Below are 22,187 nucleotides of genomic sequence, written 5' to 3'. Positions count from 1 at the left end.
TAATCACTACAAAAATACAGCATGAGAATAAGTGTATTATGGGATGTCATTGGTAAAGACACCTATGATAGTGACATTCGCGAGGGACAAGGTTTTGGAAAGTGTGACCTTGTCTCAATGTATACCTCAGCAGCACAGATACTGCAGGCTGCTGGTGCTTAACGAAGGTCCTTAAACATCCCAATATCCTCCCACTGGCAAACTTCTGGCAGGGGGAAATACTTCCACTTCCTCCTTTTTATGTCCCTAAATTTGTTACAGTTTTTTTTGAATAATGCATTATATTCAAGTCTGATAATATATGAAAATGAAAGAGTTGAGAAAAATGGCACAATTTCAAATTAGTCTTAAGTATGGACATTTTGAGAGGAAAGAAAAAAGCCATTAGAACCACTCACCTGGCTGTAATTAGGGTTTTCTCCATTAGAGCTCATGCAGTTTCATTTGATTTTATTAGCAATTTCCTTCAGAAGGCCCTTGAGATCATTAAGCTTGGAAAGAGGAAAAAAAGTAGAACTGGTCTTAATATATATTTTCCAACTTTTTAATTTTCTGTGCAGCAAATATGCCATTGTGAGAGTGTCACATCTTGGGGGGCAGTGCAAGAAACAGCAGGTGCATTTCCGACCCACTCATCATTCACTTCCTATAATCCTATCACTAGCAACTAGAGACCAATTAGAAAATCAATTAATTATCATTATTCAAATAAAGATCATTAGTAGTTCCCACAGAAAAAAGCTTACAATGACACAGAGGAAAGCAACATACAGTAATAATAACATAATATGAAGCTAATCTTAATAAAAGTATAGGATGCTAATAAAGTTTTGCTTTGGTAAATGTACAATAATATAACACTAATAAATCAGGTTTTTTAAAACAAAAGGTCTACCCCCAATATACCACACATACAAACAGTACAAACATAATTTAAGTAAAAGGCATAAGAAAGTTATTCTTGATATTTGCATGTTTTGCAAATCTGATACACAAGATACATGAAGCTCATTTTGCAACGCATTAATAATGCTCCTGAATACAAACTCATGGGAACAATGCACTTCCTGAACAGCTGTTTGAAAGTGGCTACATCACTTTCTCAAGGAAAGATCTCTGGTTAAACTGGGCTTATTTCCAATAAAAACCTCTTCAGCTAGCTCTTATTAAAAGAAGAAAAAGACAACACAGAAGAACAAAGCCCACGTGGACGAACGGCTGCTGAAGATAAACAAAGTAGTAAGGGTCCCACTTACAGACCCAAGGTCAATTGTAAATCCTTTTCTTCCTGGTAATGGCATGGGTTTTTGAAACAGCCTGTTGTTGGTTAATGGTAAAGTGATTTTAATAAACTGTTCAAAGTAAAACATAAGATTCCAAGAAGAGGACAAGTATCATGGCATAGTAGGTTAACCCTCTACCTGGGATGCCAGCATCCCGTGTAGGTACCAGCTTGAGTGCCTGTTGCTCCATACTTCCTAACCAGCTCCCTGCTAATGTGCCTGGGAAAGCAACAAAGGATAGCCCAGGTCCTTGGACCCCACACCCACATGGGAAACCCAGAAGCAGCTTCACGCTCCTGGCTTCGGATTGGCGCGGCTCCAGACATTGCGGCCATTTCAGAAGTGAGCCAGCCAATAGAAGATCTTTCTCTGTTTCTCCTTTCTATGTAACTCTGCCTTTCAAATAAAACAAGTCTAAAAACAAAGAAATAAACATTCCGTGAGCCCGGTAGAGGGAAAATATCAGAAAATCAAGAATTTTTTTTCGAAAAGGTAAAATTGACAAATCCTTCTCTAGACTAACACAGAAAAAAGAGGAGGCAAATAAATAAAATGAGAAAGAAGAGATTAAAGCTGATGCCAGAGACATGGAAGGGACCACAGGGACCACAGGGACCAACTGGCACAATGCGCGTATGCATACAGCCTGTGCTGGTCTCCGCCTGTCTCCTTCCCAGTGGACGTGTGACCCGGGGTGGGGGACCAGCCCCACCTCATTGTACCTGTCCTGTCCAGAACGCGTAGGTAGTAAGTGTTGGAATATGCTTTTTGTTGTGATAGATGCATAGAATGGAAAACTTTCATCTGTAGAACCCGGAGTTATTCCAGGCTGGGTTTTCCCTAAGGGTGCTAGATGCTCCAGATCAGGGCAACAGAGCAGTGGTGGTTACAACTAACCAGGCATTAGCTGCACACGGGTCAGACAAGAGAGCCACAGGGCCTCTGCCAGTGTGAGCGAACTCCCCACATGGGAGATGCTCTGGCCGTGAGGTGTTATACACTAGGTAAAAGAAGTTTTCTGCAAAAGGCATGCTAAAAACACGTAGGCCCAGCTCCACTTCACTGCCTATTAGGGCACTGCTGCTAGCCAGTCTGAAATAGGAGCACAAGTTTAGCTCGGGGAAATCCCTAAACGCATACAGTGTACCAAGAGCACACGAGAAAAAAACATGAAGCCCAAACTGACCCATAACAAACAAGGAATTTGATCCAGTAGCCAACAACCGATAAACAAAGAGAAAGCCCAGGGCTGTACAGTTACATGGCTTACTTTACCAAACATTCACAGATACCCAGATACCATCCCTCCTTAAACTCTTCCCAAAAAAATTAAAGAGGGAATAGGTCAAAACTCACTATTTGAGGTCAGTATCAGCCTGATACCAAATCCAAAGATAACAACAGGCCAATATTCCAGACGAACATTTGTGCAAAAATCTTGCATCAAATATCAGAAACCTGAATTCAAGAACAGATGAGAAATACCCCATGACCATGGTACGAAACCCTTGGATGAGATGACAGCACTGCCTAATCGGACCTCTACACTACAGTAACAGTTTGGGAATCAGAAACCACGTGGTCTTCTTAGTATAGAAGGAAGTTGGCAAAATTCAACGTCCTCTCATAAAATAAGAAGAATGGAAGAAATTTAGCTTCAAAACAACAAAAGCTACCTATGAAATGCTATAATGAGCAGGATATTCAATGGTGAAAAACAGATTTTCCTCCAAAATCTGGAATAATGAAAAATATCTACTGTGACCACTGTTGTTCAGCAGAGTACTGGAGCCCCCCAGCCAGAGTGGTCCACAAGAAGGAGAAAGGCAACATGTTCGTGCAAGGAAGAAAGAAACGAATTACCCCTTCTTGCAGGTAACGTGATGTCACATGCGGAAAACCCCAGAGGATCGAAGGGGGGGTGACTTTTTGAATTAAGGGATCTTCAGCGAAGTTTCAGAACACAAAATCAACACACACGTGTCAATCACGTTTCTATATTCCCAAAAGGAAATGAAGAGAAATAATACTTGAATCCAAGATGGCAGAATGGGGAGTAAAAGAGGCACTGCTTTTGACAGAAGAAACGTGGAGGGCGTACATGCCCAGGAGAGAGCTGGAGAGAAGTTTCCGGCACCGTGGAGCAATGTGGACAGGCAGCCCCAAGCAGGGACCTCCCTGGCGACTCCCAACTTTGGGGGCTGGAGGAGATGCCAACCGCCATCCGCAGGGACCGATGTCAGAGCAGTCCGGTGTCCGCATGATACTGCAAGGTGAGGACTTTAGCTGCTAGGTTACCACACTGGGCCCAGAAAGCACCTTCTTAATACAAGTAGAGGCTGCCTTGGCTCACACGCAGCACCAGGGGATTTTATCAGAACAAAGCCATGGTCCTCCCTGACTCTGAGTGTGGCCTGGAGGGTTGGCAGGCAGCAGGGTCCCCACACAGGACCACCAGGTGCCTCCTCCCCGTCCCATCATAGGCACCTGGATTCAAAGCCCAAGGCAGAGCACTGACAGCCAGGCAGCTCTCTGGGAGCACCTCTGCTCTCCACGTGGATGGGGCGGGCTTGCGGTGCTGAGAGAAGATTCCTGCCCCTACTGTAATGTCTGATCCCACAGAAAGGGAGGCTTGGCTCAAAGTGAGCTTTATTGGGAGTACTCCTGGGTGAGGCTCACTGGTCCAGCACAGACACAGGGCCATGGAAGTCACTCCTGGGGATTGTGAACCAGGGCTTTTACACGCAGGTTAAAACAGGAAGTGGGATGGGGTCTACCAAGGGAAGGAACATCTCACTACACGGTTGCGTGAGTGCTGATAGGGGCCCTCTGGCCTGGCCAAGCCCATAAATCACTTCCACTCCAGGCAGGGGTTTCTGGTCTGGTAGTCCCCCGGCCTAATTGCATCAGCCAGTGCCCCTCCCATCTGCCTCCATCCTGACTATGTAATGAGAGGACAGGTCCTAAATCTGAGTTCTCACACGTACACGTCATTACTATGTAGAAGGGGCAGATGTATTGATTGGCTGGGTATGATTGTGGTCATCATTTTTGCAAAGCATACATGCACTCAAACATCAAATTCCATACATGCACTCACACACACACTTGTCAGTGCAGTTGTTGAAAAAATAAAGTTCTTAGTTTTAAAAGGACACTACAGAAGCTTAACGGTGCCAATCCCACCCAAGCCTACACTTTACAGCTGCTTCAAAGGGCTGGGCCCACTAACCCCTTGGTCCCTGGGAGTCAAGTCGGCTTCTCCAGGGCCTCCACATCCCCAGCTTTCATCTGGAAGGACCTGGTGGATTTCTTGGAAGGTCAAACCTCCCGCAGGCACCTGTCTCCCCAGGTCCACAGCTGCTGTCTCTTCTGTCATTCTCTGCATGTCACAAATGAGGATGGGATCAAGGTGTGACTTGGGGATGGGAGATGAGTTCTCTACAAAGTCACCCTAGATAAACCCACAAGTAACAAAACCAAGCAAACTAAAATGGGCTGCTTTCTGCACACACCTGGACACTCCCAAGCAGCTCTGTTCCTCTGTCCTAACAGCTGTCCCAGTCACTCAGAGAAAGAATGCACCAGGCGTGTTCCTCTGAAGGATTGAAAATCCCCACTTGCTTCATGGCATGGGAATAAAATCCACCTGCAGAACAAGATGAGTTCCTGGAGACTGGTCCCTCCCATATCCTCCCACTCAGCTCTCACCAGGGCACTTCCTGCCTGGAACAACCCCATTTCCCCTAACATGACTGCCAGTCCCGACATGCTTGTGATATAGGCACGGGCTGTGTCAAGTGCCTGCCAGACACAGCACACAGAATCGTTAATGTTGTCTACTTCTAGCTCCAGCTTGAAAATACTCCTAAGCCCCAAACCACTCAACTAAGGACTCATTCCAAAACTACGGGGTCTATGCGGAAGGCAGTGACCCAGTAAACATTACGAGTTACATGGCTTCAATGAAGCTAAAGCTGACAATATGTTTAAATAGAAATATATGATGTGAAAAAAATATATAAGGTTATTTTCACCTATCAGGAACATAACAGGTAACTTATAGACCACAGATTCAAATCAGCATTAGACAACAGTAAAACTACAAAGACATACAGAGGGAATCAAGAGCCATCCTGAGAATCTCTTAACAGGAGGTCATATGCATAGAGCAGGGGGGGACCCAGAGTGGAGCAGGTGGACAGGAGGAGGCATGTATCCTAACCCTGGAGACTCCGGATCCTCACCAAGGACTATCAGTACAGGCACCAAGGACTTCATCCCAATTGCCAAAGAAACCATGGGGGACTGGAGTGCCTTCAGAGGCCGAGAACTCTGAGGTCATCTACTCCTGTTTGGATCTCCCTCATGAGATGGAAGAAGCCCAAATCCTTCCTCGCAGGATCCAAGGTCATCGGAACTACAGCCAGGAGCCTTGAGCAGTCCACAGAAACAGAACAGTAAACTTCCTTTGGGACTAGGCAGAGGAGCTTTCTCTGGTCCTTACTTAGTTCCAACTTTGGATCCCCACCCTCTCTTGCAATGACCATCAGGGTTGCTCCAGAGCCCACTCCCTACCCCCCCGCAAACACACACACACACACACACACACACACACACACACACACACACACACACACACACACATTAGAATGGATAGACAGAAAACAAGAAGGAAAGCTTAGAACCAGACAGGAAATGGTCAGCATGGACTCATACATACCTTACTAGGTAGGACACAAAAATTAATTACTCCTTACTAAGGTATTGAAGATTTCTCTGCACACCCCTCCTAAAACTGGTCTGCACCTCAACTGTTGACATATGCCTTGTCAGAGTTATAAGCCAGTTTTGACTATCCTAAAATCTGGCAAGTTCAGCAAAATTATGCTTCAACACTATAAACTGCTAAATTCAAAAATGAAAATAGACATGAGACAGCTGAATAGTACCCTATAGTCATTTTAAGGTGTATAGAAGCCAGTAGTATATAAACCAAAATAGAAATGTCAATGAAGTAGTCACAGGATGCGATTAAGAATTTGCATTGTTTAACATACTGATTACTCAATACCATGTCAATTAACTCCATCATGTTGTAAACTGTTGTTGATGTGATGTTGTGGCTTTAAATTGATCGGGATGATATTCTGCCAGCTCTGCCTTCAGACCAGAGATGGTCTCCCCAAGAGACTATTGAATTTATCTCAACAATAAGATGCTGAACTCTATGCTTGGTATACATGACTGAATTTGAACTGTAATACTGCAAAAAGGTGGAGTAATCCACCGTAGGAGGAGGGTACGGGGAGGAGTTGGGGGAAACCTAGAGCCTATGAAACAGTGTCACATAATGCAATGTAATTAGTATAAAAAATATTTTCAAACAAGATTATTTAAGGTTATTTTCAATCCATATAATATATTAAATGTCTAATATACTCTTAGAATCCTATTCCCGGTAGTTCCTTTCAACATTCTCTAAGTATTCTTCGGTTCTTGTATGATCTCAGAAAATATGTAGCACTTTGCTTTTTCCTCTCCTTTGATCATGACTGTGACATCTGACATGATTGTTAGTGCATAGGTATCAAATTTAGTGACCCAGGAGCCATCCCAACCCCGCAGCTAAAACAGCTGGAAGATGACACACTGCTGTGTGGCAGCATGCCTAGAGACTGGACCTCCATCAGTTCTTTCTCCCTGCACGCATGTGTCACTCCTACATCAAGAGCCAAGTGCATGCCCAGCCATGAAGAGCATTGCCAATTCTTGTGTTCTCATGGTTATATACCAGCTCCTGTGTAAGAAGGGGGCCCATCCCAGGACCACCAAGCTCCAACAAACCAAGTGCACGGGCCTGAAAGGATGTGATGTCATGTGGTGGGGACGCAAAGAGCAGCACCAAGATGCCAGCACCTCGTCAGGCCATCAGCTGACTCCATCCCAGTAAAGCCAGCAGGGACCACAGGAAGCAGAAAAGCTGACCAGCTGAGCCTTCCTGGGCTTCTTACACACAGCCTCATGGACCAAGCACAATGATTAATATACATATTAAATAGTGACTAACACTTGTAGTCACTCACACAGTCTATATAAACATGGTAAGCCACTGATTCCCACATACAGAGCAGGCAGTTGCAGGAGAAGGAAGAAGAGACAGACCCAAGGAAAACCTAGCTTCCCTGAGCCAATCCTCCTGGAAGGACCAGGCCACAGCCCTGGTTATCAACATGCTGCCAAGAGTTAAAGTTCAGAAGTAAAGACCATGGAAACAGCTTCAATTTAAAAACTGATAACTAACATAAATATATTAAGATTGAAAACAAACAAAAAGATTGAAAACAGATACCTGCTAATATTACAGCTCTGCCAAAGGCAACACTCATTGAATGTTAGTGGAGACGATGATAGAGACGCTGTGATAAGCTTGAGAGACTGACCAATATCATTACCCAGGTTGCCATTCCCCAAATTCCATGGGAAAACACTATGCACCCTCCCTTCAGAGCCTAACGGGGATCAGACATTTATGAATCCATTGTAATCTCTGCTGAACATGACCATAACCTGCAGAAATCCAGCCCAGGGCCGGTAGGCACACTGACTTGGTGCCTAACGTCTACACATCTTCACACATCTGCAGTGCCCATAAAATTAAATAGATAACGAATTAAGGTGGCATCAAAGACCAGTAGAGAAGCCCAAAGACCCCCCACAAACAGCTCCTTGGAGTCTTTCTCATTATCCCTGCACTGCAAGCATCTTCACTACTTCTATAGCAGAAAGAAAAAGAGAATGCTGGCTTAGCTAGGGCAGACTCCAGAGATCATGAAGGGAGACTTTAGGACCAGTCACCATGTGGACTGGGAAGCAGTCGCCTTCCAGCTTGAAGTCCTTGTGTGACGAAAGGAGGATCTTGAGCATAGAACACATCACATCAAATTGTCTTCACGATAAACTGGTTCTGACCATAACCACTGGACTCCCACTGAAAGCTCAAAGAAATTAAAGATACACAGCCATACCTTCGTGTCCAGTTGTCTGAAGCGGTGTCTCATTCTGCAAGGGAATTAGAAAAAGAAAGTGAGAGAGAGAGAGAGAGAGAGAGAGAGAGAGAGAGAGAGGAAAAAAACAGTTGGGCTCCATTTTTCAGCCTTTTGAAGGACAGAATACAGATGCTTTTATCTTCAACACAGTCAAGGGTCAGCTGCCTTTGCCTCCCTGGTTTTCTTCCTAATGAGGCAGAATTTCTCTTTCACCCAATTAGCAGGTCAGAATAATAAAGGCTACTGTGTTGACAATTTGGTGGAAGGTGAGCTGCAAAGCCCCTCCCTCCCACCTGAACCCAAGATTGAGATCTGGGAGAGAGGAGCTTAGGACATTCGCTTGGTTGTCCAGTGGAAAATACCATATCCCACTCCTCTCAGCAGTTGAGTTGAAACAAAGAGGTGTGCTATGCTTAGGGCACCTGTATCCTGTTAGAGTGATCTTTTAAAAATGTATTTGACAGGGAGCCAGAGACAGCGAGGCAGATGGAGAGAGAGTGGTGGGTTCTATCTGCTGGCTCGCTCAGGGCCACTGTGTAGCAGCCAGGCTTGGAGAAAGGCTGGCTTGCACCTGCATCTCTGTTCTCATCAGCTACCATGTGTCATCCTTGTGATGCTTTTGCTCTCGTCCAGGCAGTGCCCTTTCCAGAGCTTGCCCCAGTTAGCTGCCTGTGCATGCCAGCTTAGGGATACCACGGGGTCTTGCAAGACAGAAGAGAGTGGTCAACATACTCCTCTGAGGTGTCATTGGCTTTCGTGTTGATCTTGACGAGATAATTTTCCTTCATGACCCCCTCCCATGCCAGCGTCTCGTTGTCTTCATTTCTGAAACCTTTAATGAGGAGGGGGGAAAAAAAACAAGTTTAAATGACTACACTTGCCCCGACTTCTTCAAGCAACACCTGCTAGGCATTTTGTGAAACACTGGCCCAGGGACAGTTAGATACGTCTTGTGCAGGCGGATCTCCCTAAGCTTGTTCACCAGACAGCAGCAGAGAAAGACAGCAGTAACGCATGGTTCAGGAGCAATGGGAGCTGCCTGCATGAAACAGGAATACAATCCTTATTCTAAATAGAGATCGATCCGAATGCTGTCCCTGTGTTTTGTGATGTAGCAAAAGCTCTCCACTAATGCATTCCATTCTCATATTTGATTTGTGTTCCACTTCTATTGTATTGGCATAAAAATGCTCAACAATCCCATTGTATAGTGACTCTGGAATTGCTGCCTCAGAACACCAGGCCAGCCGGGGAGAGGACAGCCCAGGATGCCCTGGCTCTCTTGAGCATGTCACCCAGGCACAGATCTTAGAAAATCACACCTCCAGTCTTTCCTTTGCACCCAAGCCAGGACATGCTGGAAGACTGGCTTGGAACACACTCCAGGAAGATCCACAGTGCTGTTCCTAAGAGTGCCCAGACCTCTCCAGAGGCAGGCCAGCAAAAGAAAGGACCAGCATGTCATCTACAGGAGTATCTCAAAAAGTTCTTGGAAAATAAAATGAAAAGAAAACTTTATTTGGCTGCCAAGACAAAATTTTGAAATCCATGCATTCAAGGGATCTTCAAAAATCTCACAGGAAATGTGTGCTATGAAAGTTATCAATTTCAGTTTTTTGTACTGAAATAAATGTTTATTAATTTTGTTTCTCCAGGGACTCTCTGAAGCAACCTCATGTTTTTCAGTGGACAACAAACCACGCGACTAATATACGGGGACATGAAGCTGCATGTGTGCAAACAATTGTCCAGGTGAAATATATTCATGTCATTTTCACTTTATAGGACCATTTTGTTTTATGCGTCAACATGGCATAGCTTAGGAACAATTATAAAGTATTCCTAGATTTAAAAGAATTAGGTAGACAGCAAAGGAATAAAATGCAAGTGGCTAGATTTAAGCAAATCATTAGTGCAAATATATTTAAACACATTTTTTTTCTTAAAGATGCACCCATCTGAACACACAATTATATAGAGAAACACACCGAGAGAGAGAGAGAGAGAGATCTTCCACCCACTGATTCATGCCCCCTCTTTCCTCCCCCCGTGGTCAAAATGGTGAAAGGTTGAGCTCAGCTGAACGTGGCAGCCTGGAATTCCATCTTGATCTGTATAAGTACAGCAACCCAAGCACCTGGGCCACGCTGCTCTGCTTTCCCAGGTGCATATGCAAGGAGTTGGATCAGAATCAGCAGGCAGGGCTAGAACCAGCACCCTCTGGGATGGTGGTGGCACAGGTATTAGTTTAACCCCCTTCACCATGACATCATCCCCCAGACTTATTTTTAAATGGTGAGTAATTGATTCATAAGATAATTCTGAACTAATTTTTGTCAATCCTATTTCTTTTTCTAGCAAAGTTACTTTCAGTGTCTATTTTCCCCCCACAAACTAAAATGCATTTCGAAGCCTATGAGAAGTTCACAAAATCATCAAAGAAAGGGCAGTAGCTCCTAAACACAGACATCTGGGGAGAGGAACAAGCAGCCCGAGCAACAGCCAAGAAGGTGCTGGTAGGAAGACCACAGTGCAAGGCCACCAGGGAAACTGCAAACTTAGAGAAGATTCTAAAATCATGGCCATATCTGTTTGCATAAAAACGCCAACTGGGAAAACAAATCCATGGTTAGAAACGTAGGGGTGACGAGAGATGAGAAAGCGAGGAGGGCGCAGACAGCGTGGAAGTGTGTGGGACCTTTATCCAACAGTCCCTCTACCAGAAATGGTCAAACATGTTCAAAGACACACGCATGAAACCCTTCATCCTAGTACCCTCCATTAACCAGTCATCACAATGGTTAACAGTCTGGCATCGGCTAGATCAATGTATGGTACTTCCACAGGCCAGAATATTCCACAGCTAATCACAAATGGAAAATGTTCACATTGCACTGTTCTAGTTAACTGGAAGAACTAGGTCATGAGTGGGTATACATAGAGCCATCCAATTCGGACAGCCACACAGAACAATGCGGTCAGCACGAGTACGTTGACAATATTCATCTCCAGGTGACGGGTTACCTGTACACTCCATCCCTATTTGTGCTTTCTTGTGTTTTCCAAATGTTTTAGAATGAAAGGAGAATGTTGTCTAAATAACACGCACACACACACAAATCAGCCATTTCATTAAAAATGCAATTATTGAGGTGCATGCTTATTTTTTCATTATTTGAGGGTGTTACCAAAAAAAGCACTGAAAATGAAAGCTTGGATTTTACTCTTCTGAAAGTTATTTTAAAAGCGTGACTCCTCTTTCTCCAAAGAAGGGCGATTTTACAATTGAAGCCATGACTCGCCCAGCGTTAGGAAGCTAGTGCAGTATCCACCTAGGAAGTGACCTGCCAGCTGGAGACTCCAGTGACCTCAGAGCACCCTGGCGTCTGCAATCAGACGCCTCCACGGAGGCGCAAATGAGCAGACAGTGCCCAGGCACACCAGGCAGTTTCCAGTTCGCAACTCAAGTTCTGGGCTTGCTTTCCCTCCACACCACGCCACCCTGGAAGAACCCTGCTCTAGTGTGGATTCCCATCCTGTCACTTGTTTGTTCTGAAGAAGGACAATGCAACAGTCCCCAGTGGCCTTCCCATTACTGTGAGGTCATTGTCCTCCGAGGGCCAGGTTAACATCACTCACTTCTGATCCATTTCTTGCTTCCTCAAGATAAACCTTTCCATGTAGCAGCCAAAACAGGAGTGCTTGTTCCCCACTCCATGTTCAGATTGCACTGTGTCACTAGACATGTTTTGGGGAGGAGTCTGTTCCTGCTCCTGAACTCCCCCAAATCCGGTGGACAGCCTAGTCCTGTCTTGTATACCAACATTCTTGATCCCACTGACCCCGGACTGAGCACAAAGGCTTGCTGGAGAAAGGCCCTCCAGCCCAGGAAGCCCCTCACAGAGTCCACACAGCCCCAACCTGGCCTCACAAGAGAGGGGCAGTTCAATCCATTCCCAGATGGCACTAACTGATAGACAACGTTCTCTTTACACTAAGTCAGTCTTCCTTGTTGTAACATTTACCCCTGGAGCCATTGTATGCCACTGGTGAGCCACCTAGGGGCATGGAGAGGTCTCCTGAATCTCTCCTGGGTCTTACAGACACTTATCTGGGATGTAATTCCAAGACAGAACCGAAGACAGTCCCCAAGCAAATCAGTAGGTGCCTCTGGAGTTTCTCTGCGGTCTTCGGTTATAGATTCCAGGTCCTGACTTCAATTCTCAGCCCTGCTATAGAAACTTTACATTCTTTTCATTCGAAATGACTCACTTTGTCTTCCAAAGGCAAAAACAACGGGAAAGTGGTAGTCTCACTTGCGGCATGAGCATCCCATACTGGCACCAGATAGAGTCCCGGCTGCTCCACTTTCCAATCCAACTCCTACCTGGGAAAGTAGCGAAGGGTGACCCAAGTGCTTGGACCCCTGTACACATGTGAGACCCAGAAGCTCCTGCTTCCTGATTTCAGATAAGCTCAGCCACCAGATGTTGTAGTCATATGGGGAGTGAACCAGTGGATTAAAAAAAAAATCATAATTCTTCCTTTCAAGTTAAATAAATAAATCTTTTTTTTAAAAAAATGATGAAGAGAAAGATAGGAACTTATCCAAACTGTCAAAACATTCTCTTCATTAAGAAAAGCAATCACACATGTGCATTAGTTAATGACAGCCCCCAAATGGCATGTGATGTTTTGAAATAATGCTGTTAAACGAGTTGTCCGTGATGACTCTTCAACTGAGGCAAGAGCTGGGGGGTCACTGGCATATTCTCCCTCCAGTGATCATGGTTCCAGGTCAGCCTGGAATATGTTACAATCAACATTCGAGGTCACACTCCAGGGCATCTCACCCTCCCTTTCTATTCCCTTCAGAAACCTCACAAGGTCAAAGGTTTCCTAATTACCACCCACGACCATGTCTGGGTTTGTGCAACTCATATTTTTGCTTTTTGAGTCATCAACGTATTTGAAGTCACACTAAAAGGACAGTGGCAATTACCCCAACACAGAAGGTGAATCTAATGATGGCAATCAGTGATCACTTTTTAGAGATGAGGAACCAGCCCAGGGCACAACCTCAGTCCAGCAGCCACTGGGAAGCACCATACAAGAACCAAGTGGAAAACTCTAACCCACCGTGGAAAAAAAATCAATGTATTCCTTTAATCATTTGTACTGGATGCTTGCCTCCTTTCCCAATCACTTTCAACCCGTCCCCCTTCTTCTCCCATTTAACAGAGACTTTTCTTTTGCCAAGTGTTTGTGCTGTGGGGGGAACACCTCAAGATCCACTTGCTCCCCAACTCCCCCAAGAGGACTGCTCCTTCACAAGTCACAAGAACGAGTCCAGCATTGGAGTGGCATGGTTGTACCAGCCGAGCTGAGAGCGGCCCTGGCGATTACTTCTGTCTCTGCTATCTCAAGGGAGACAAGCCAACCACGTTGCCCATGCCCGCTGCCTCTCAGCCCCATGAGTAGCACTCTTTCCCTGCTCTGGCACCAGGAATGGTGGGCAGGCAGTGGTGCGGAGCCACAGGGTGGCTGAGGACCCAACCCAGTCTTCCCATTCTCCTCCTCCATTGAGGAGACCCCTGTTACCAGTCCTAACTCTGCTTTTTTGTCTGGCTCATTTCAGGTCACCTTCTGGGTCTCCCATTATATATTATCTCCTTATCCATTTTCTGATCTGTTCATTCTCCAATTTTAATGCTTCCCATACTCATCTAACAAGGCTTGTCCATTTTCATTCTCCCCACCCCCAGCTTATGATCCCTGTCAGAGGACATGGGTGGCTTAGACCTGATTTAGCATCACAGCTGCAGAGTCTGGCTGCCACGTGCTGGGGATGTGAACTATTTTGAATTCATGCTCCCTGGGCCCCTTCCCTGGCTGTGTCCTGGGTTCTTTGTGACGCTCCCCACTTCCTCTCTAGTCTGGCTCCCACCTGACCTCGGCCAAGTCCCAGGTGCCTTTCTTGAGGACATACTCTCAGAGCTGTGGACTGATATTTGTGAAGAAAGAGATACCTCCTGTAACACAACCACTTCTCCAGCACTTATTTCTGTGTCACTGGAGGGTACACCCCCTCTCTTGCTTTCTTCTTGCTGATACAGAGTTTCTACCCTTCCTTGCTCTCCTCTTTCCAGTTCAGACCTGTGGTCAATGTAGCATAGGTTTTACAAATTCTTCCAAAGACGGCTGCAGTGGGAAATGGGGTCGTCGGCTCCTGCTTTGGGAATTGGTAAGGACTCACTGATTGGCTTTTTAATCCCTCTATCTCAGGCACTTTGTGGAAGGTGGCCCACTGCTTCTTCACGGTTATCTAGGAAGTAACTCACAGTGCTGTTCAGCCATGTGCTAAGCACTTTGCACACTTTACTCTGGAAGAATTTAAGAAAATGGTGCAAAAGGGAAGTTCTCTCTGGCTTTCCTCAGATTGTGACACCTTCCAACAACTCTGACCTTTCCTGGAAGTTGAGCTTGAGACTCGCCCTCCTCAGGTGCATGGAGAAGAGAGGGGTCAGGTCTGGCACAGCCCCAGCTTGTTCCCGTTAGGTCACTCCTTCCTCTGTTAATGTCCCTCCATCACTCTCCATCCTTTATCACCTGGCTATAAAAATCACCCGAGTGTGTGTGTGTGTGTGTGTGTGTGTGTGTGTGTGTGTGTGTGTGTGTGTTTTAGGGTCTTCATTTTCATAGGAAGGTTCCTATGCCAGCCAAAACTTAAGTTAAACATGTTTGTAGGCTTGTTAGTTTGCGTCTGGGGGCCCTTAGCACCCCCTAAGATGAATAAAGGAGATGACTTTCCTTCCCTGCTATGATGATATCCACGGAACCCATTTTGGTCCCACATTTCCAAGGTCATTCTTCAGAATCAAGGGCGTGCGTTTGTGTAATGTTCACATGGACCACAGATCTGCCCAGGAAGTTGCTGTCCATGATGGAAAATACACAAGACCTTCAAATCAACTGTCAAAACATGTAAATTTGGAAGCAAAGCCAAGAGCAGGGAAAGGTAAAGCTCCTTCAAGCTTGAGCTTAGGTGCCTGAGCCTGGAGAGGATCGAGGAAGGCACACCAGGGCCAGTCCTGAGGCTGGTGGCACCGTTATACCCAAATGGATAACAGAGTGGCCTCTCCCTCCAGCTTAGTGATTCACTGAGCACTGAGAAATAGAGGCCTGATGGGAATTTTCTACAGGCTCAGCAAGAGAGAGCCACCACGGTCAGAACACATCTGGCTCTAATGTTGCTGAATGCTGGCTGACAACTGCTCCTACCCACAGTAGAGATGGGGTGATGGAAGGCCTGCCTGAACTCCCACAGTTTGTCAGGGCTGAGGAGGCAAGTGATCTGTGAAAATGAACATACTGGCCCGTGGCAGGGTCAGCTTTGCCTTCCGGGAGGAGGTGGATCCCCAGCAGGAAGCCCCTGGGAATAAGATCAGGAATACTACCAAGAAGAGTCTTGCCAAGTCTTTGGTACTATAGGAAGAGGACAGCCAGGCGCCCTGAAATGGCCCCAGCAGGTGGGCTCAGGAGAGCACAACCAGGTCCCTGGAACTGCAGGAAGAGGGCAGCCAGGGACATTGGAAGGGCCTCAGCAGGTTGGTTTACTGACCAACCCAAGAGCAGGGAACAGCCCAGGACATGGCCACCAAAAGGCACTCTCAGCTCCTCTTCTTCTCACTGCTTGTGCTCCAGTTAGGCAGCAGGTAAGCAGCAGAGAAAGGGAGTGAGAGCCAGAGGGGAAGTTCACAGCCCATACTTCCTGCCAACTTACACCTGGGAAGAAGGCTGTCTGGTCTAGTGGTCAAGGTGCCTGCATCCCATAATGGGCTTCCTGCTAGTGCAAACCACGGGAGGCACCAGGTTCCATAGGGTTTTTATTTATTTGGAAGGTAGATGGAGAGTGAACACTCCCATCTATTGGTTCAATTCCCCAGTGTCCACAACAGTCAGGACCGAGCTGGATCAAAGAAATTCAGTTTAGATGTCCCACATGGGTGGCAGGAACCAGCCACTTGAGTCTTCTCTGCAGCCTGTCAGGGTGTATACAACAGCGGGAAGCCAGCGGCCTGGAGCCAGGCACTGAATGAGGGTACTTGAACTGAATGGGGCACCGGCATTGTATCCAACCTCTAGGCTCAATGCGAGTACCAAGATCTTGTTTCAACAAAACAACTGTTAAGATCTTGCTTTTCTCTAAGGACAATCCAGAAGTCACAAGTTGTACTGCAGTAAGGGTTGATATTAACCAGAGAAGATACTTCACAAGAAGCAACAGAAAAACAAACAAACTCATGAAGTGACATACTTGTGAATTCTTCTTGCTCAGCATACTCTATGATGTTATTACACCCTTCAAAAAGTCACTCCCTCAAACAAGACTACTCCTCAAGTCTATTGAACTACTCCTCTCCCTGGGTCACCTGCTGGCTGGCCTGCTGGCTTATCCAGTGAACTATCTGTGATTAACTCCTCCCTGCTACTGCGCAGACCAGACTCCCTTGCCTGGAGTGAATCGCTGCCCAGATCCCAAGTACAAATGGATGAGGCACTCACAGCAGGCGGAAGACTCCATGTTTTCCTCCTTGCAGCAGCAGCTGAAGCACTTCTTCACCACCATGTAGAAGTAGGCGAAGACGACGAAGGGGAAGGGGATGTTGAGCCGGTTGCAGTACTCCTGCACCAGGAAGTACCTCTGGAACTTCCACACCTGGTCGTTGTTCTCCTGCACAGTGCCCACAGTGTAGCTGGTGGGGAGAGAGAAAGCCAAGGCTTAAGGCTCTGCCTGCCCCATAGTCACACAGCCTGTTCCCATAGTGCTGCTGGTAACCCTTAGTCCAGACAAGAAGTTAGAATCCATCAGGGTGTAAGAGCCCAAGCAAGTCAGCACCAGGCCAACATCCACCCACACTGGACCCCAAGTGTGTTTTCAATCCTACAAGGAAATGCTTGATGAACTTGAAAGATATTTCCTTTTCCAAGTTCTCTTAAGGATACTCATTGTTGTCCAGTAACTGTCAGACACAGAGGCCTAGGATGTACACTCAGAGGGCAGAATTTTGCCCATCATCCATTTTTTAATTGCAAACAGTCTGGGACAGAGCTGGCTAATATTTATCAGGAGCCTTAAAAACACTCAACCCTTTGACACAGTGACTTCACTTCTGGGAATTTAACCGAAGATCAAAAGACAATGGGACAGGAAATGTGCAAACAGATACATAGCTATTACTGCTGGTCACAGTCCCTCCCACCCCTCTCCCAAGCAGAGAAAACAGCTTACACATTCACCACCCAAACAAAGGACCCAAGTTAGGACTAACCGATATGATTCTATCAGGGGACCATTAAACTTACATCTATGAATAACCTTAACGCTTTGGGATAATGTGTACATGTCGGTGAAAGTAGTTAGGCTCAAACATGTCCCAGGGACCACATGTCTCTAGGTAAGCACAATTTGAGGGACAGCAAGACCAAGGACTGCTAGTATCCTCTCCAGTGTCACCTATTGGGTGCCCTGCACCCCTTTCCCATTTGCTTTTCCATTGCCTATCCAGTATCATGCAATGAGGATGACTTACTTATACCCTGCAGTTACAAAAATGTCTATTTCATCTTATATCATAATGCTGATGCCACTGATGATTTTTCAGTTACCAATGAAGTCAAAATTATAAAATGTCTAACACTTCTATAGCAGGTAGTGTTCTAAGCCACCTGCTCAGACTGGTGGACGGTCATCTCTACAAAGCTCTGTGAGATGAGCCCCATCAGCATCTACAGATCACAGAGCAGGAACTTGAGATACAGCCAGGCTTCAGAGAGGATGGCTTGCGGCCAGGATTTGGACCCCACTATTCAGCCCACTCCACGCACCATTCACAGGGAGGGGCAGGGAACATACTGAGCTATGCTCTCTCCAAAAGCTGTGACTGGCTTGCATTACATTTTGCACTTGATGACGGACACTGTCTAAGACACCTGTGCTGCCGACAGGAGGCCAACTGTGCAAAGCTGAAGGAACAGCAATGAGCTCTTTGAAATCTATAAACACATTCTCCATGGGGGAACTTTCAAAACACCTAATATAGGGTTAAACTGGGAGGCTAAAGCAAATGCGATCACAGCATCAAGTGGCACCAGCTGTGAGACCTGATCCTTGTAGTCCAGTAGGGTACAACCCAAGACCTACCTATCTTAGGCCAAGAAGAACCATATTCCTAAGAAAAATACTTGTCTACACAAACATCAGCTATGGCTTGGCTCTCAGGTTTGGCTTGGTTCATCTTGCGAGCTAATGATGAATGACTTACTGCTGAAGTCTATACCATGTCCTGGATTCTACGCCAAAGCCAAGTTCTGTAGCAAGGTGCAGCCTTGGGAGGAATTCTTGAGTACTGAACCTCTACTACATGTGAGCTCTTACACTGAGCTTGTCGAATGGCTGTCTGAGGGATCTTGATGCTGGCCCTGTGTGGTAGACCCTGCAGACGGGAAAGAGCAGCATTGTGCTGTATTAAACTGCAGCAAACTAAAGCCACAGCTCAACCAGCATTTCTTCCTAATGTAGGTCAGGCCGCCTGGAGGCTAATATTTAGCATCGTGATCTGCCCTCCCCAGTTCCCAGTTGGTTCTGAGGCCCATGAAGGCCACTGCAATGAGAAAGGATGACCAGCACGGCCTCAATTAATGAAATCCAGGCTAAGCCAAAATCCGCTCACCAGTTTGTGCCAGAACCACCACTACATTTAAATTACTGTCCCTGAAAGCATCTTCAAATTTTACTTATCCGCTTAAAAAATGGATTAAGAGGATGGCTTGAAACTCAGGTACACAGAGAGAAAGAGCTGTGGCTGTTTGAATGCACCCCACTCTCGTTTTCTGCTAAAGGAACAAACAAATCCAACTGAAGGAAGGACTGTGTTGGGTGCAAAGGGCAGAGGGAGGCATCCTCCCTGGCAGGATCATCTCCCTCCTTTCTCGGGGAGCTCAATGTGGAACTGCAGCCAAGAAGGGTTCAGATCGGAAGAGATTTGTGCCTGGGCTTAACTGGCATTCAGAGTTGGAGAGGGAAAAAAGAGGATCTGAACTTGTCTAGAATAAAGATCGGCAAGCTGCATCCCAGGGGGGCCAGTCCCCATTCCCTCCCTGAGCTCAGGATGGCTAAGTTGGGTCTTAGGTCTGATCCGACACATCGGGCCACAGCCTGTAAGAAAAGCTGAGATTTGTGGCCTCGAAGGGACTGGGATGAGCACCCAGCAACTGGAGCTTGGCATGTATGACCTTCCCCACTTCAAAGAGCCCTGCCCACTGGATCACCAGTTCATCTGTTCCTTGGGCTAATCCTCCTGCAGGGACCACAGCTTCTCTCAACCTCTCCCCCAGATAAATGATGAAATCCCACATCTGTATCCCAGGGGCTGCAGGTGAGTGGGCTGACGCTGTGTGCACTAAGATCCCGAGCCGTGCTGTGTGAATAATTCGCCTCTGGGGTTGGTCAACTGAGGCTGCTCTATCTACCCGCACAACAGCAGCTTCCAACACACTTTCCTCTCAAGTCAGCTCTGAGCTCAGCCAAAGAGACGTGCAGGTTCTCCAGGGGAGGCTGATAATGGAGTTCTGCTTCAAAGTGCTTTGCTGCTAAAAACAATTACTCTGTTCATGAGAGATTATTTGCAGCTTCCAGAAAGGCGATGTGGCTCTCTGCAGAACCCACAAGTGTGCATCAGCGTGATTGAGGGGCTGCTCTGGGGTTGGGTCTCACCTGCCCCATCCCAGATGGCTCCCACAGCCTTCCCATCCACCACTGGCCATGGAGCATCTTACTTGGGAGAATTCTGCAATTCTCCCTTGGCACCACACCTCCAGCACTACCCCATGCCCTTAGAGTTCTCTCTGGTGGCTTTCTGGCTGGACGTCTGCAGTGACCACTGGAGCTCCATCTTTGGAAGCCCATCTGAACTGGAGATGATGGGCAGACAGAGGGTCTCACGGAGGGACAACATCATGGAAGTTCAGTATGGCTGGGAACATTCCTGAAAGATCACAGTCGTTTAGGACTCAGATGGCCCTGAGCACAAATGAAACCCAGCAGTTGGTTAAGAGAAAGATGCCGTGACCCAAGAAAGATGACTCAATATTAAGAACATTCATATGATTCATCAATCGTATAATCTATCACAATGCTAGATCAAAAGGCAGAAATGCTACTTCAACAGTTGCTAGCAAGCCTTCTGGCAACATTCAGCATCCTTTTCTGATTAGAGAAGGGGAAGAGAGGAAAAAGGAGCTTAATACATAAGGAAAAGGAGGAAGCCTTCCATGCATGATAAATGGTAAAGGAAGGTGGCAAGTTCAGGAGGGAGACTGGCTCCACAACAGACAGCAAAACTTTAACAGCCTTCCTACATATCAGAATGCAGCCACTGGGGAAAGCAGAGAAGGAAAACAAAAATCTCTCTTGCAAAGACAAATGACTAGCAACTGCCAGCAAGCAATCAGCCAGACTCATGAAAAAAAGTGTGACTTCAGGAGGAACCATCAACCCTGGGGAAAGCAGGGATCCTATGATTTGACCAGATGATAAGATGTCAACCTTGCCCCGAGTGCTTCTTTATCTCCATGAAATCCACAAGGATTATTTTTCGAATGAAAGGAGCCTTAGGCTCCCATGTGATTAAATATACAAGAAAGCCAGGAAAGTTTTGAGTAAGAATAATGAAGGGGAACTTGTACCACAGATATAAAACTGATTTTGAAAAAAAAGATGCAGTAATTAAAGCCATTTGGTAGTAAGAAAAAAAAAGTAGAAAGACTGATCAAAACAGAACAGGATGCAGAGTGTGCAGAAACAAAGCACAACTTCGTGCAGAAAGCATAGACTGAAACAATGGCCAAATTTGAAAATAGCAGCCCATCAGCCACATTCCCATCGGGCAGATCTGCTGGCAGGCTCTGTATGGATCCCACACTCTCACTGGGCTCCTCACACTTTGCTCACAGCACTATCTCGCCAGCCCTGCTGGTGACCCCGACTTTTGTGTGCTTCCAGTGTGAAAACATTCAGTATACCCCAACTCCCCTCTCATTCTGCAACATATAAGAACCAGTGGGAAGCCAGCAGTGGCCCCTCATAAGAAACAAACAGTAACTGCCTCTAGCCGACTTTGGAAGTACATTGCTAGGAACACAGCAAGGCTTATGGCCCTTCCCCTTCAGAAAAGACCCTCACCGCCCTCCATCTCCCAGCCCCTACCTGCTGTTTCTCCCAAATCCCTCTCCCCCCCACAGCACAGGCTCCAGGGTCACGATGCCCTGAGCACTTTCACACCCGACTGTCTGCCATTTCTTGCTACTTCCACTATGTTACATGAACATGTTTAGCTCTCATCTTCTCTCTTAACAACAGGGGCATCACCCCCCACTCATGACTATGTGCACAAGGCTGATAGGGCTGCACCTCCCAAAACGACCAAATGCCAGGGCATCACCAGACATTAGCCAGCGATGGCACCATTATCGGCGCTCTCTGTTCCTCCCCCTCACCCCACTCCATTAGCCGAGAGTTTATTCTGGGAGACCTTTCCTCTTTCTCCTCTTCCGCATGTTCAAAACAAACTTGCATTATTCCTCAAATCAAAGGAAAAACAAGAAGTTTTCCTCTTGGGAATTATTCCAGATCAAGACTTGGTGACTCCTTGTCAGGACTGAGGAAGAGGGAGAAGGGATTTAGCCCAGTAGTTAAGACGCTAGATCAGATGTCCACACACCACACTGAACTGCCTGAGTTCGATTCCCAGCTTCAGCCCTGGCCTTCCGACTCCAGCTCCCTGCAAACGCACAA

General features: G+C 46.4%; 1 protein-coding gene across 1 annotated transcript in view; it reads right to left on the bottom strand.

The window, feature by feature from the left end:
* The window catches only part of TRPM8 (transient receptor potential cation channel subfamily M member 8), a 69,935-nt gene that overhangs the window by 2,579 nt on the left and 45,169 nt on the right, over nucleotides 1-22,187 (bottom strand). Inside the window, exons 21-24 of the mRNA XM_040972476.1 lie at nucleotides 16,898-17,088; nucleotides 9,065-9,164; nucleotides 8,312-8,345; nucleotides 395-491 (exon numbers count right to left, since the gene is read on the bottom strand). Coding sequence (XP_040828410.1) covers nucleotides 441-491; nucleotides 8,312-8,345; nucleotides 9,065-9,164; nucleotides 16,898-17,088 — 376 coding nt within the window. The 3' untranslated portion in view covers nucleotides 395-440. The remainder of the gene's footprint in view (nucleotides 1-394; nucleotides 492-8,311; nucleotides 8,346-9,064; nucleotides 9,165-16,897; nucleotides 17,089-22,187) is intronic.

Source organism: Ochotona curzoniae, unplaced genomic scaffold (assembly GCF_017591425.1).
Source record: "Ochotona curzoniae isolate NIBS_2020 unplaced genomic scaffold, NIBS_Ocur_1.0 contig_2294, whole genome shotgun sequence".
Classification (NCBI taxonomy): domain Eukaryota; kingdom Metazoa; phylum Chordata; class Mammalia; order Lagomorpha; family Ochotonidae; genus Ochotona; species Ochotona curzoniae.
The sequence above is the reverse complement of the archived record's forward strand: the minus strand, read 5'-3'. Positions and strand labels throughout refer to the sequence as shown.